General features: G+C 48.8%; 1 protein-coding gene across 1 annotated transcript in view; it reads left to right on the top strand.

Moving 5' to 3' along the window:
* SLC6A5 (solute carrier family 6 member 5) overlaps positions 1-16,590 on the top strand; it is a 58,247-nt gene that overhangs the window by 7,565 nt on the left and 34,092 nt on the right. The window contains exons 6-9 of the mRNA XM_061405916.1: positions 641-772; positions 1,123-1,296; positions 9,238-9,379; positions 11,840-11,972. Of these exons, the coding sequence (XP_061261900.1) occupies positions 641-772; positions 1,123-1,296; positions 9,238-9,379; positions 11,840-11,972 (581 nt within the window). The remainder of the gene's footprint in view (positions 1-640; positions 773-1,122; positions 1,297-9,237; positions 9,380-11,839; positions 11,973-16,590) is intronic.

Here is a 16,590-nt window from a genome sequence, read left to right as displayed (position 1 = left end):
AGACACCCACATAAATATTGTCAAGTACCTGGTGTTGGGAGGGGAGGTGCTGTGGGAGGGTAGAGAAGGGAGACTTCCTGGAGGAGGAGGCATTTGCACTGACTGACCTTGCAGGATGGAAGGGACTTCTCACATGGAGAAGGAAGTGGAGATCTGTGTGAAGGCTGAGGTAGCGGGGAAAGATGTCCCTACCACGCATCTGGTTGGTAGAAGGTGTACAGGTGACTCAAGTCAAGGGCCCCTGCAGTCTAGCTTAGCAGATTTGGAGAGCTGGGATGCCAATGAGATTTCACCAAAACGGAGTCCAGCAGTGAATCAGAAGTGTGGATTTGTTGAACATTGGAAGGAAGGGCTTAATTTGAGAATGTTGAAGTACTAGACTAAGAAAAAGAAAAGAATAAAGCACACTCAGCATGCAACCCTCAATGACCCATCCAATGGGGAATTGAAAAAAATTGTCTGGTTGCAGGGTACCCTGGCATTGTTTAGAGGATGGTTCCTATATGTCCCTGGGTGCTTCGGTTGAGCTGGAATATCAAAAGCTTCCTGGAGAAGGCAGGGAGCTCGCTCCTGAGGGGGAGGATGGAGCCTGCCCGCTTGGGCCTCTCTGAGCTCTCACCTCCCACTCTCTCTTTCCAAGGTGCTTTCCTCATCCCTTACCTAATGATGCTGGCTCTGGCAGGGTTGCCCATCTTCTTCCTAGAGGTGTCCCTGGGCCAGTTTGCCAGCCAGGGGCCGGTGTCTGTGTGGAAGGCCATCCCAGCCCTGCAAGGTGAGTGCTTCCTGCTTCCCAGCTGCCTCAGCCCTTCCCTGCCCTCTCTGGCACCAAAGGGCCCCAGGGAGTGAGACCTGCTTCTGTGATTGGGAGAACCCACTCCTTCCTTCTCTATTTGATCAGTTTCACCACTGGGGCCCTCTGAAGAATGGCCCAAGATCATCTCTGGCATCACCCTGTTCCTGGCAGAATGTCTTGATGTCCCTGTAGACACAGAGTCTATTCCACTATTAATGTGTCCGTCTGTAAGAGGGAGCCAGCGCCCACATTCCCCTCCCCTGCGCCCAACCGTTAAGGATTCCACAGGATCTGCAGGAAACGAATCCCTGAACCTTTTGCTTCCACAGGCTGTGGCATCGCAATGCTGATCATCTCCGTCCTAATAGCCATATACTACAATGTGATTATTTGCTACACTCTTTTCTACCTGTTTGCCTCCTTTGTGTCTGTGTTGCCCTGGGGCTCCTGCAACAACCCTTGGAACACGCCGGAATGCAAAGACAAAACCAAACTTTTATTAGGTAAGTTTGGATATACCTGCAGCAGGCGAATCGTTCATTCATTCATTCATTCGGGGAGGATGAACTGAGCACCTATTATGTTTGCAGGCTCTATACTAGATGCTGGGGGTACAGAGATGAAAACCACCCTTGAATATGGTTAATTCTAGTATTTAAGAGACTCATGGCCTAGGCTGGGTAGTCAAATTCTTGTTTGCTCATGAATAGCTTGGAGTCTTTGTTGAAAATGTAGAATTACAAGTCCACCAAGTAGTCTGACTTACTAGATTTGGCTACAGTGGTGTCCCCTGGTGACTCGTGCACATGGTACAGTCTGTAAAGCAATGAGGTCTAGAGTCTAGGAGAGTGAGGCATGTGAGCCTGGGTCCACACTTCACACGATGCTGCCCAGAGCATGAGGTAAACACATGAGACGCTTGACCTACAGACTTCTGATAGAAAGGAACATAGCGAAGTGCTTAGAAGAGGGAAGGCCGTCTGGGGAGGCGGGGAGTGTTCCTGGGGAGCACTTGTTCAGACCTGAAACACTCTGGGGCTCGGGGGCTTGGGGGAACCATCAGTTTGTTAGGTCAAGGGCAAAAGTGTGGCAGTGCGGAGGGGCAGGGCAGAGTGGCTGCAAGGCTTCCGGTGTGTAAGGCGTTTTGCCCCTGGTGGTATGTGCATTTGCGTCAGGTAACTTCTCTCTGGGTCTCAGTTTTCCTCATTTGAAAAACAGAAATGCTAACAACATTCTTCATCTGCTTACCTCACGGGATTGCTGTAAGGAGAAAAGAAGTGGAGGATGTGATCCGAGTTGGAAAGCACACAGATAGAAGGTGCCAGTACCAGATGCCTTTGAAGGTGCTGATCATTTTCATGAACACCAGTTAGCACGCAGTTTCTTCTTTCCCCAGCACGTCTGTTATTCCCTTTAAGCAGTCAGAATCCTGTGTCTCTTAGTGTCGGTCCCCCAACCCAGCTCTTTTGCCTGGACAGCCTGCACGCTGCAGAACAAGGAAGTTACTTACATGCTTTGAGTGTGTAAGAGAGAAAGACGACACATCCCTAACCACCCCACCCCCTCCAGAGAGGCACATTCCTAAAGGCGGGAACTCACACTGGAGTGCTTTTACACACCCATGCGTGGATGCCCACAACACACCCAGCCTCCAACTGGCGGCCCTTTGGACGAGGTTGCGGGAGAACTGACACTGGAGAGACATGCTCATCAAATTCAAACCCAGGGCACCTGAAGTGCTCAGAATGAGGCTTTGTGGATTCCCTGGAGTGGGGACTTTCACGGACATGAATTTGAACAACTCGGAGAGATGCGGAAGTACAGGGAAGCCTGGCATGATGCAGTCCATGGGGTGCCAAAGAGCCCAACACTACTTAGCGACTGAACAGCAGCTGGTGTGGGGCCCACTAGCGGACTGACCAGGAGTGAGAGCCCCTTGAGACTCTCTGGGCTTCCGTGCCTTCATCTTTACAATCTCCATGTGGATGAACTCTAAATTTAGGAGCAGTGGGTCTCAGCCCAAGCTGTTGCTCGTGGGCATCACCTGGGAACTAGCAAATCAAGACATCACTTAGAGTCGAGCCCAGACCAAGTAAAGTGGACTCTCCGGGGATGAAGCCTAGTACTCTGTAAAACTGTATGTTTACAGTTCCCCAGGCGCACCCAGGAGTAGGAACCACCAGGCTGGTGCTTGCCCACAGCCCTTAATTAGTCTTCCCTTAACCACGTTTGGAATGGAGTGCCCACCTTCTTGCCCTGTGCTCCCTACCAGCTCAGAGCCACCTTTGCAAAGCTGCTGAGAGAACCCCACTCAGTAAGCTAGCTGCTCGCAGATTCACCACTGACGATCTGCTGCTGGAATGGATTCCTGAACCTGGTTGTCATTTTGGCAAAGTGCATTGTCCAGGACCTGGGGTCTGGAGTGGAGAAAAGCCTCAAGTCATCCCAGTGCCCAGACTGTCCATCCAGGATTGTGTCTGGGGCAGAAGTCACTTTCTGAAGGAGCCCCGCTCGGGGAGGGCTGTTGCTTTGATCCAGCCTCCAGGGAAGCTTCCCTGGGCACTTCCATCAGGGCCTTCTTGGGTCATGGTGATCGGTGTCTTGCAGCTGTCCCTTGGGAGGGATGGTAGTTTAGAAACGCTGTTCCCTCTGCTAACAATATCCATTAGTATTTATGCAACCCAGTAAGCCTTAACAGTAATAGCAAGCATCACTTACTACTCATCAACCACCATGTTAAAACTCTTTAATAACTCATATTACCAATGTTAGGATGGACAACAAGCCAACATATGGGTTTAATTGTTATTTCCAGTTTATAGGTGAAAAATCTAGAGCTCAAGTTCATAAGCTAGCTCTGTGGTAGACCTAGGATTGGATCCCAAGTTTGCCTGCCTCCCAAGGCCGTGGTCCTAACCGCTCCTTAGCCTACTCAGCAGCTTCATAAACGATGTCTCTGCTATTCCTAATAAGAGCCCTATGAGTCCCAAGGGGCAGATGACATGGTCACTATGTTGCAGGTGACAAAGTGGACTCGAAGCCTCAGAGGGTGGAAATATCCAGTCACATGTCTCTAGGTAGAGCCAGCACCAGGATTTGGGTCTCAGTGACCCCTGATTCTCTGCTCATCCAGGGCTCCTGAAGGCTTTATTCTGTCAGCCTCGGCAGAGTGACATCTGTCTAGGTGTTTGTAGCTGAGATTCTATGGAGTTTAAAAGAAAGCTCATTTGAACAGTAGTTTTGACTTAGTAATACCACTTCTGGGGATCTACTGTTAAAGGAAAATCAAAGACACAGGTGAGGACTATTCAAGATTGTTCATTGTAGTCACATTTATAGTCTAGGAAAACATGGGAAACAGTAACAAAAATTCAATAATTCCATGGTTCAAATAAGTTACAGTGCATTTTTAAAGACTAAAGAATGCTTCATAGTCTTTAAAAATGAATATTCGTAAAACATAGGGAAATCATCAGCACATCATGTTAAATGTAAAGGCAGGATACAGATTTATAGTATAATTATGTTTTTACTAACAATAATGTGCTGGTAGAACACACACAGGAAAGAGACACACGCATATTGCCTGGTAGATTTGGAGCCATTCTTTTTTTTCTCTTTCCCTAGATCTTCTATCAGGGACATGCATTTACTTTATGGTTGGAGAATGCATATGTATATGTACATATACATTTATGTAGCGTGTGTGTGTGTTTTTACAGCAACCTGAACACATTGTTTGGGCCAGGCATGTGGGTGCAGGCATTGCTGGTTTTGTGGAATTTTTTTTTCTGGCTCATAATATCCCAGGGAACGTGAAAGGCAGAGCGAAGACATTATACAGCAAAGCACCTTATGATACAAACCATAAAAATGATGCAAGCTCTGAGCAGAGAGAGAAATGAACATTTTTCATTCTATTCCCTGGAAGCATGTGGACAGGCTTAGAAGATCTTATCTCATTCTTAGCCGGTAGTTTAAAATTTTTTGTTTGTTTAAAGTGAAGGTCTCAATTTCCCCTCTCTCAATGGAACCCCTCCATCTGTTCTTTGCTGGGCTTTGTAAACTTGACCATTTTCCGTGACCAGGGACAGGCTATCCTTTTCATAAGTATTGACCCTGTGGGGTCCTAAAGTGACTTAGAAAAGGGGATGACTTGTAGAGACATAGACAACTTTGTAGCCCCATTTCTCTGCTGGACAAGATGGGAGTTCAAGGACTTCTATGCTGATCCACTGGCTAAGACTCCATGCTCCTATGCAGGAGGCACGGGTTCGATCCCTGGTCAGGGAACTAAGATCCTGCATGCTGCACAGTGTCACCAAAAAAATAAAATAAAGGGAGTCCAGACAATGATGTCCCAGGCTGCCTCCCAAATGGCCATTCTGAGAGAGGCTTGTTTTTGTTGTTCAGTCACTAAGTCGTATCCGTTTCTTTGCAACCCCATGGGCGGCAGCATGCCAGGCTTCACTGTCCTTGTTTAGGAAGTGGAAAAACTCCGTCTTCTAGTGCAGTGTTCCACAAATGACCTTCCAAGCTCATCCACTCTCTTATAACCCCATAACCATCCTACCCTGTGATAGCAGGCAGCTGGTCCCAGGAAAGCGGGATAGATTCCCTGGCCATTATGACCTTCACTTACAGCAGGAACAGCTTTATGCCATGGCCCCTGAGCTCTGCTAGGGACCACTGCCTGGGACCCCCCCTCATCACTATATGCCAGGACCCTGGTACTGCCCTGGCTCAGTCCCCTGGTAGAGCTTGCCACACATTTCTAAGGTGTAGATTGTGAAAGAGGCTGTTTTCCTTAAGGACATTCAACCCTCTGGGTATTTGTAATGTTGAAGGGCTAATCCATGCTTGCTGAATGAGACCAGTGACTGTTTTTTGAAATTAGGAGCTAGCTGGGTCACCTAAAATAGGAATTGCATAAATACCATTTCTATTTCTAGAATGGCTTAATTTGCATTAGAACTTTAATTCAACGATTCCTTTTCTAACTAGTCTTTCGTGTGCTCTCATTTATTCATAATTGCCCAAGTAAAGAGAATCCTTCCAACTGCTTCCAGTTCAGCGCGATCCTTATCACGGTTCTTTGTTCAGGGTTGCTGAGCCGCAGAGCTCGCTGACGGCAGGGCCCGTCGCTCCTTTGCTGGCGGACCTGAAGGCGCAGTGCGCTGGGAAGCGCGCTCCTGCCGCCCAGTGGTGAGAGGGGATATTGCAGGAGGCCGCAGTGCCGCAGGGACGCTGTGACCTTGCACTGCGGCGGTGAGTGGTAATCCAGACACGCCCAGAGACGCTCTCTAGGGAGGCTGCCCACGTGTTCCTCTGTGGCAGATTTGGAAGCAAGGGATTTGGAGTTTGCCCGTGCATTAGCGATCTCTTCCAATCACAGAGGGCTGGACTTTTTGGCAGGAGGGCGAGAAATAGCTTCTGTGCTTACAGGAAAGGGACATGAGTGGTGCTTTAATTAACTTCATTCTGGTCCCCGAGGGGGAAACAAATGCTTCCTTGGTAAATAGTTGATAGTTTTGAGCTCAGAATCCCCCTGAAACTGTTATCTGATCAAAGAAGATAATATTGGGTAAGAAGGTGTTTTGAGAACTCCCAAAGCAGTGCTTCTGAAACCCCAGAGACTTGGGGGGAGGCATTTTGCAATGTTCACAGACATTTTTGGTTGTCACAAGTGGGGCAGGGGGAAGATAAATGTTCCTGACATGTAGTGGGCAGAGGTCAGAGATGTTGCTCATACCTTGCAATACTCAGCACAGCCTCCCCACCAAAGAGAATTTTCTGATCCCATGTGTCAGTAGTACTGCTGTTTAGAAAACCTGTGGTCTAAAGAACCAGTCAGAGGTAAGGGGTTCTTATTATTACAGCTTTAAATTTTATCCAGCTTCCTCAGATATTCTGGAGAGGTTGTGTGGGAGGCATTAGATGCCTTATGGCTGGCAAGTGGAATTGAGAGACGATGTTGAGGATCAGAGATGCTCACCCCATGAAAAGGTGTAACAATGACATTTGCATTATGGCTAGATTTTACCAGGTCCAGCTGTGTGCTAGATGTTGCATGAGATGGTTTCATTCATGATCTATCTCACTTAATTTGGTTCTTGGAACAGCCTTCAAACTAGACTCTTTATGATCCGAAAAACGGAGGCTTGGACAGATAAAGGAATTTGTCCAAGCTCTCAGAGCTAGTGGAATTCCTGAGTCCACAGTCCCACTTTGCTGTGCCACGGAGGACATGCGTTCGGAATCCATGCACCATGTCTAGGCTGCACGTGGTTTCTGTTTGTTTGGTCCACAGTGTTTAAAGATAATTTGGCCTTATTTCCAATATTTTAAAATGGAGAGACTTCATGTAAATATCCAGGGTTTCTGCATCTTTTATCGGAACACCTGGAAAAGCATGGCAGGATTGGCTGGTGCGATCATCGCTCAATATTCATGGGACTGGTTCCAGAGCCCTTTCAGATACCGAAGTCTGCAGGTGTTCCAGTGCAGGATATAAAATGGTGTAGGACAACAAAAACTGTATCCAGCCAACCTCCATCGACATTTCAGTCTGCAGTTGGTTGAATCCGAGGATATTAAATCTGCAGATACACAGGGAAGATCATACTCTCTGCTTCAGTTCACTTCAGTCGCTCAGTCGTGTCTGACTCTTTGTGACCCCATGAATCGCAGCACGCCAGGCCTCCCTGTCCATTACCAACTCCCGGAGTTCACCCAGACTCACGTCCATCGAGTCAGTGATGCCATCCAACCCTCTCATCCTCTGTGGTCCTCTCTGTTTATCATAACTTTGTACCCTCCATTTTATATATTTCTCATTTGTGTTACCAGCCTGACTCTTAAAGGTGTTTGAGTTTATGTTCCCTGTTCTCTGCTTCCAAGTAGATTGGCTAAGAGCATGGCCTCCAAAGAGAGAGTGACCGTTTGCCTTCTGATTCTGCTGTGTGACCTTGGCAAGCAACTGCCCTTCTCTGTGCCCAGTTTCTTTATTTGCAGATGCAAGTCAAATCATCTAAGACATTTAAGACACATAAGACATTTAAAATAGTACATGGTTAAGTGCTGTGTAAGTGTTGTTGTTCTAACTGAACTGAACTGAGGGCTTCCCTGATAGCTCAGTTGGTAAAGAATCCGCCTGTATTGCAGGAGACCCCTGTTTGATTCCTGGGTCGGGAAGATCCCCTGGAGAAGGGAAAGGCTACCCACTCCAGTATTCTGGCCTGGAGAATTCCACGGACCATGTAGTCCACGGGGTCACAAAGAGTCAGACGCGACTAGGTGACTTTCACTTTCACTAAGTGCTGTGAAAGTGTTAGTTGTTGTTGTTAGTGTTACTTTCGCATCTTTATACATTACATATCCTTTGGCATTAATCCTGGTGGACTCTTTATCTAAAATATCAATCAGGGGATCATAGAGATATTGTAACATGATCAGAAAGACTTCAGTTTCTTCCTATGTAAAATGAAGATGACCATAGGCACCTCCCAGGTTTTCGGAGGCTTTTATGAGAGGATAATTGGCAAAGCTTCCAGCAAGGTGCCTGACACACCGACTCATCTGGTTAGTTCCCTGACCCCACCCCAGCCTAGGTCAGGCGTTCTCAGCCTCTGCACTGTTGACAAGGGGGGCTGGATAATTCTCCGTCGTGGGGGTTGACCCGTGCATTGCTGATGATTATCAGCATCCCTGGACTCTGCCCACTAGATGCCAGGAGCACCCTGCTCCCTGAACGGGGACAACTATGTCCTCAGACATTGCCAAGTGCCCCCTGGTGGACAAATTCGTCCCCAGTTGAGAAGCCCTGTTGCAGACTCATGAGCTCATGTTAGTGTGCAGGAAGCACGTGGCATGCATATTTAGGGGACCTCTGTGTGTCGGCTGCCATGCCAGGCAGTGGGTTCAAGGTGAACTTATTAGTGAGTCTTCTGTGGCAGTAGCCCTTCAGCTTTGCTGATGTCTGATTAAAATTCATTTCCACAAGCCATTTATTCTTTGTGGAATCATAAGGATCTTGGTTTGAATCCTGCTTCTGTTTCTCGTTAGCTGTGTGATTTTGGTAGAATCACCTAATATCCCTCTTTGAGCCTTTTTCCTCATCTTAAAGATGGAGGCAGTGGTACCCACAGCCTAGGCTGCTGTGAGCCTCAGGGTAGATAACACATGTAAAGTGCTTAGCATATAGAGAGCGCTCCAGAAAGAAGCGCTGTTGTTACCAGGACCAGGCACAGCTGAAGCGGGTACCAGGGGCTCTGGGATGAGTAACACACAATTTTGGGATTCATCTGCATCCAGCTTTGCTCAGTTAATATCTTCCCAAAGTGACTGTCCAATATTTAGGAAATATTTTAGCTTTTGTCTTTAAGTTGCTGGAAAGACAAGTGTCTATTTTCTGTACAGATTTCACTGTGTCCTCTCCTGAACAGATTCCTGTGTGATCAACGACCATCCCAAAATACAGATCAAGAACTCGACTTTCTGCATGACCGCCTATCCCAACTTGACAATGGTTAACTTCACCAGCCAGGCCAATAAGACGTTCGTCAGTGGGAGTGAAGAGTATTTCAAGTAAGATTTTTTAAAAACACTTTCCGAGAGAAACCCAGAAAATTAGTGAATATCCAACCTGTGGACTTGAGGGATGGGCTGCTCTCTCTGCACCCTCCTTGCCCATGGGGCCAGTGTACCAGGGCTTCCATTTTACAAGAGACGCTGGAAATCAAATACGAATTCTTATGTCTCTCATTTTAAATGTTAGCAAATCAGTTAAAGTGAAACACTGATGTCAAATAAGATGCATGTGTCAGTGGGCCCCTTATTTGCAGCCTCTGCTTAGATAATAAGAAGTGGCCATTATATCCCCGCTGGTTTGCCCGAGTACCATGAATTCCTATTCCAAGTTTCCTCTCCTGTATGGACTCCGAGGGTACATGAGTATTCCCTGTAGAACAGAAGGGGCAGCTAGGCTGAATGAGAAAAAAAAATCCCCTCTAAAGATAACCTCGATCAGTGAGGGTGGGCCTCGATTCACCCTGAGCATTGAAATAGGAGCCTGACCCTGTGGTTGACTGAAATCTGATCACATAATCCATGTGGTCAGGTGTATTGTCGATCTCCTCCAGGGGATCTTCCCGACCCAGGAATCAAACCCATTGGCAGGCAGGTTCTTTACCTCTAGCGCCACCTGGGAAGTGATGTGTATTGTAGAAAGAAAAGAAAAGAAAGTAAGTTTAGTCGCTTAGTAGTGTCCGACTCTTTGCGACCCCGTGGACTGGAGCCTACCAGGCTCCTCCGTCCATGGGATTTTCCAGGCAAGAATACTGGAGTGGGTTGCCATCTGCTTTTGGTGGCTTTGCAAATCCTCTGGGACCATCTTAGTTTCTCAGAGGGACTGTTATCAAGAGCTTCTCTGGGCCTGTCCGACATCCCTTATTAAACCATGGAGTGGTTGAGAAGGCCAAGGGGCTGTGGAATCATTGATTAGATGGCCTACTGATTGCGGGGTGGGGACCTGGGGGCTGGGGGACCTTTTCAGTGCTTGGGAAGTACGGCCCCTGAGGTTTGGGAGCCGAGGCTGGTCCCACGCTTGGTGACTTCTACTCTACCCTTGTGCCCAGGGGGCCCCAGCTAGACCAGGAGGGGTGCTGGCCCCTTGGCTTCCCCAAGCAAGTCCAGACACTCGGCTGTCAAGTCTGCAGCCCTCTAGAGCAGCGGTCCCCCATTGTTTTGGAGCCAGAGACCAGTTTTGTGGGAGACAGTTTTCGCACAGGCTTTCAGGATGACTCAAGGGCATAACATTTGTCGTGCACTTCATTTCTATAGTTGGTACATCAGCCCCACCTCAGATCATCAGACATTAGATTCTGGAGGTTGGGAACCCCTGCTGCAGAGTCTGGATGCTGGCTGGCCCTTGGTTCAGGTCACAGAAAGACCCGCGCCGCCCCCGCCGCCGCCCACGGCTCTGTGACTTGCTTGTTGCAGAGTCGAGGGGATCGACTTATCTGTCATGGTGACTCATGGTCCCTGATGCAGCCTCCTGTCCCCAGGAATGACAGTGCCCGTTTGCCCTCTGTCCAGGGATTCAGGGGTCACCAGGCCGGGACTGCTTCAGGGGCCAGCAGCCACTACAGATGAGTGCCCGCTCCCTTCCATTTGCCGCTGGTCATCTGTCTTTGAATATGTTCCTTGAGTAAGGACCAGCTAGCCCTGTGTTTCCATTTCAGCCAACCTCAGCCCCAGGACGGGCCCATCACGTCCTGAACTAAAATGCACAGCAGCATTTTCTATTCTTTCTGTACTGTTTTTTTAAGTTATAAAAACATCTATTGGGATGCATTCTCATAAAAGAGTAGAACAATATAAAAGCACATACAAAATCATCCTTGGCAGTTTAGAGTTTCTGTTAGTGGTGTGTTCTTATATAAAAAATCAACCTCTGTAATGCCTGTTGGGGGAGGGGGTGCTGCATCAGGACCCCCAAGGCTGTTGGATTTGTTACACTGCTCTGGGGCAGCTGCTGATGACGGTGGAGCTGATGTAGTCTTGTTCAGAGCCTGCCCAAGGCCATAATTAATTTTTTCAAGTCGAAGTATAGTTGTATTACCACCTCATGTTAATTTCAGGTGTACTACACAGCGATTCAGTTACACACACACACACACACACACACACACACAGATATATATTCTTTTTCAGATTCTTTTCCCTTATGGGTTATTATAAAATACTGAGTTCCCTGTGCTATACAGTAAGTCATTTAGGGCCATAATTAATTAAAAGCAGAGTAAATTCAGTTGGTCTCACCGCAGACAGCTGTGGGCGGGAACCCTGATCAGCAGACCCCTCACAACCTGATCTAATCCGGCCCCTGGTGGGGAGGCTGGGGGATGCTGGGATTTTGTTCCGGGCTCCCTGGCTCTGCAGGAAGAGAAAGCCTGCAGACGGCCACCTCCCCCACCTCCTCCTTCCTTTTCCTGCTCCCCTCCCTACCCACCCTGCCCCCATCACTTCTCTCCTTTCAACTCGCAGGTACTTTGTGCTGAAGATTTCTGCAGGGATTGAGTATCCTGGTGAGATCAGGTGGCCACTAGCCTTCTGCCTCTTCCTGGCTTGGGTGATTGTGTATGCCTCCTTGGCAAAAGGAATCAAGACTTCAGGAAAAGTAAGAGTCTGGATTTACCCGAGAGGAAGCTCTGGGACACCCAGGGCCGGTTGTATGGTGGAGTAGCCGAAGGGCACTGGGAAGAGAGTCAGGGTCGTGGGTGTCATTCTCCTTCTGGCCCTGAGTAGCTGTGGGGCCTTGGGCAAGTGACTTCATGCCTGTCTGTAAAATGGGATAATAGTGCCTTTCTGCCCAGGAGGTTTTAAGGGTTAAATGAAACAGATGTTCTCAGGGCTCCTAGGGGATGGCGGGGGGTCAGTGATGGGTTTTCTTCCTTTCCTTTCGGGCTTTCCATTCAGTAGATGGGAATCCCCAATATGCTTCAGTCACTCCCCCGAAACTCTAGAATCACTGCTCTGGCTTTCTGCATCTTGTTCTGGCTGCCAACTCAATCACTGCTCCTCCCAAGGAGCTGGAATAAGATCAAAATTGAAAGTGGATTCCTTCTCCTCGCTGCTGACCCCTCCGCATTTCATACCCTTTCTCCTGTCTGGAGCCTAACACTCTCCCATCCCATGTGCCCCCAGCAGTAAAGGGTGATGGTCCTGCCAGCGGGATATTTTTTTTGTCGAGCACATGCTTGGCCCCTCTTGCTACGTAGTCACTTGGCTGGCCCTTTGGAGGTGGTGAAATCCCTACCCCAAGCTTAGTTCCAGGGCACAACACGCAGGGCCTGTGGGTAACCTCAGGATACACAGGACCTTGTAGTAGGGTCCCAATGTTTCCCCTCATCTTCCTGTTGCTTTAGAAAAAAAAACCATTAAATGGTTAACCAATCGCTTTGATGACAACCAATAATATTTAATTACCTTAAGAGTCATTTGCATGTTTCAGAATGAAACCCAAACTGTCTCAAAGGCCTAAGGAATAGAATGTGATGGTGGACTCTGAGTCCATAGGTTGTGGAGTTTGACATGGTCCAGTTGTCTGGGTCAGGGCTTAGTGTGGTCACAATGAGAAGCAGCCACTTTGGAAGGATCAGGCCTCACAGGGCCGAGGGCCTGTGCCAGCTTTCACCTGCTGGGCATGCTTCCCAGCCCCCACCAAGCCCCCACGTGACACCCATCAGCGACTCGGAGCGGTCTGTCTTCTCCCAGACACGTGGACAAGATTGTGAGGCCTCTGGTGCCCTCCATGTAATCTGGTTCCACATGGGCCCGGACGGTGGATTCTGGCAGCTTGGTCAGGATCACCTGAGCCAGGTGGGGCCCTTGAATATCAGGTGGGGAGAGAGCCGGCCGGGGTTCTAGCCCCCCAGCCCTTCCCATGGTGTTTTCTGTGTAGGGACATCTCCACTTGGGCCATGAAACCTGTCTGGGCTTCACATTTGCCCTTAGCTTTGATTTATCTCTTTGCCAGTAAGTGGAAAGCAGATTTTCTTTATCTTAGCTATTTCAGGAGCTAACGGTTTTCTCATTTCCAAAGCGAAGGCAGTTGGACGGGGTGATGTCTAAGACTCGCTGGCTCTAATATGATTCTGTCAGAACACCTGCTGGCTGAGACGCAGGCACTTTTCCTCTCTGACCTCAGTTCCCCCTCCGTAAAATGAGAGCTGGGATCACGTGACCCCTGAGGACCCCACTGACTCTGAATGAGTATTATGAGACTGGAGCAATTGTTTTTCTAGGCCAACAAGAAAATGGGGAAAATGTTAACATACCTTGACAGTAACTTCCCATGAGTCCCAAGGGTTTCCGGGTCTCCTCACCTTCTGTGACTTGGAACTGAGCTTCGACTGGGAATGAAGGGCCAGATAGGAGGTTGCTTAGCAAGAGTGACCACACCTTTGCTCAGCCAAAATTGAACTGGCAGGACCATCACTTATAGCTGGAAATGGAGAGAGGACAACTTCAACCATAATCAAAGGCCAGACAGGTCTCTAGCAGGATAGGCTAGAAGGTATGACTGGTGGGAGAAGAGGTGATGGTGAGGGGGATAACACCGCCTTCTTGGTGACCCAAGGAAGGATGGCCTGCTGGCTGTAGATTCAGACCAGCCTGAGTTCAAATCCCATCTTCATCAGTTTCTAGTCATGTAACTGTGGACGAGCTATTTAACTGTTGGAACCTCAGTTTCCTCATCTGTAAAATGGGAATAATGGTTCATCCCTCATAGAGCTGTTCTAAGATTAGGTGAAAGTTGCATACCTGGCATATAGGGCGCTCTTAATTAACACTAGCTCTTTTCATTTTTGTGGTATTGATGGATTGAGTGGGTACTGTGCCATACTGACACCTTGAAAGCAGTGGCTCTGGTGGGAAAAGGGGAAGAGAAAGGAAACTTTGTTGCCAGGCAGTGTACTTCTCTTGTGTTAGTGCCTTCAGTCTGCCCAGCCCCCTGCTAGGTCAGGACATTTCTTCCCATTTTACAGATGGAGAAGCTGAAGCACATCAAAGTAAGTCGCCTGAGGTCATACAGCTGCTAAGAGGCAGCCCTGGGCTTTGAACCCAGGTGTTTCCCTTTAAAGCCTAGACTCTTTCCCCTACATGTCCTCTCCCAAGGAGAGTCTGTTAGGAATATGGAAGTGCAGAATTCTAGACTCATCGTTTGCACTGGGGGGATGAAAGTCTCCCCACTATGAATCAGGACCCTTGCACTCCTGCCCTGTTCTGCCATCATCAGCTCTCATTGCCAGCTGGGCAAGTCCCAGGAGGCACTTTGTCCCTTCTTCCACATCTGCAAATTCAAGGGTTGAGGAGTATTTTCTCTTAGATCGGTCTTTGTTAATCAGTCTGATTTTTAGGGGGATGGTGTCAGAATCAGTTGTTGGCATGATGTAGACGTTAATCCTTGGGGCCAGATATCATGGACTCTCTCTCTGAAATGAGTTTTGAGTAGCTTTCAGCAAGTAAGCATTTCTTTTAGGTCTGCTAACTTATCTTTCTGCTTCATTGAGAAAGATTTCCAACTAGGGATCAGTAATTAATTTTTTAAAACGAGGAATACTGCCAGAAATAATGTGTCCTGATTTATTTTCCTGCCCTGGGGTGTGCAGATATTAATCGTGAAGCTTTGTTTGGAAACACGGTTGCAGATCCTCATTATAGCAGGCTTCTTTGTGATTGAAGTTCCACCAAGACTGTCATTTCTAAGCAACAGAGATGTCCTTCTTCTCTTGCAGCAAGATAAGCTCAGGTCCTCTTGTTCAGGGTCCTAGGAGATACCAGTGGCTGGTTGCCTTCTATGAGACCTCAGTCTCCCTTTGAGCAGCTAGAATTCCAGAATTTGGTGCGACCAGCAGGCAGCCCGAAGGTCAAATGCAGCCCATCTGACCTCTGGGACTGCTCTGCTGGAGAGTTATGGCAAGGACACAAAGCTTGCTTAATTAGCTGGCACAGCCTTGGGAGGGAGGTGGCCTTACCACCTGTTCAGGGCTCCCATTGTGAGGACGATGCTGCCAGGTGTCAGCCAGCATGCTCGGATCAACCCGTCATTGTCACTCCGGCCAAGTATAATTCATTACTGTTCAAGTTTAATGCCTCTGACAGTCCATCCTGAAACAGGTGCGTTCTGAAGTCCACACGACACAGGAAAACTAGCTGTGATAAAACCTCCACGAACACCTGACTCACACTGGAGGCATCCCCAGGATTTAGACATGAAACTGTGCACCCTTTCAGATCACAGCAGTCTCCATCAACAACCTGAGTGCATCATTCCACACACCAGGGCCAGACCTGGTGCAGCGGACAAGTGCCTAGGGTGTGACATTTAAGGCAGTGTTCACACTCAGGTTCCCGCCCGTGCCGGGTGGGCCGGTGAGAACGAGTGCTTCCTTGAATTGTGCACCTGGGTGGTCCCTTGCCTCACCCGAGTCCCCGTCTCTCACATTTCTGATCTGGTGGCTCAAGGACTGGCATTAAAAGGAAGGAAATAGGTTTTGGAGTTAGAAAATGTCAAGTCTGGCTCTTGGCTCCAGCTGGAAGACCTTGAGTGAGATATTTAACTCTTTGAGAGAGCCTTAACCCAAGCCTCAGTTTTCTCCTCTGTAAAATGGGACTGCAAAGAGCTGGTCCGTGGCGGGAGCTCCAGAAACGGTTGTGTCCGAGCCCTAGCAGTCAAGTGGGAGCAGCGTCTCAGGCGGTTAGACCAGTGCTACTCTTGGGGTGTTCTTCTGCCGGACCCCACTGTTTGCCTCATTTCCCTCGTCCCCTCCCATCCGCACCTCCCACCGGCCCCATGTGATCAGGAGGTGAGAAGGATACTCCTTAATTGTCACCCTGCCCCTGCTGTCTTGGTGGGGTGGGGAGGTCAGACTGCTCAGGGCCCCGCTGGCCCCTGTAGCGATCCTCCCCTCAGCCCCATCTGACAGGTGAGAGGACAGCCTGGGTCGTCCTGTGGGAGTGATTTTCTCCTGAGACATCAGATGCCTTTGGGTTTCCCTCTGTGTGTGGAAGGGGAAGGAGAGAAGCAAGTTTGTGGGGATAGGAGGGAGCAGGCCACCCCCTCACAGGTCCTGGTAATGCCAGTGCCTCGGGGCAAGGACGGAGGAGGGACCACTGTCACGGGGGCAGGGAAGAGGCCCCTGGGGGGTGGTGGAAGCTGTGTGGAGACAAGGAGACCAGCCCACGCCTGGTCTACAGACAGGAAGACTTTGGCCTTGACAAGTAATTGGGTT

The sequence above is a fragment of the Bos javanicus genome, chromosome 29 (genome assembly GCF_032452875.1).
Source record: "Bos javanicus breed banteng chromosome 29, ARS-OSU_banteng_1.0, whole genome shotgun sequence".
Taxonomy (NCBI): domain Eukaryota; kingdom Metazoa; phylum Chordata; class Mammalia; order Artiodactyla; family Bovidae; genus Bos; species Bos javanicus.
The sequence above is the reverse complement of the archived record's forward strand: the minus strand, read 5'-3'. Positions and strand labels throughout refer to the sequence as shown.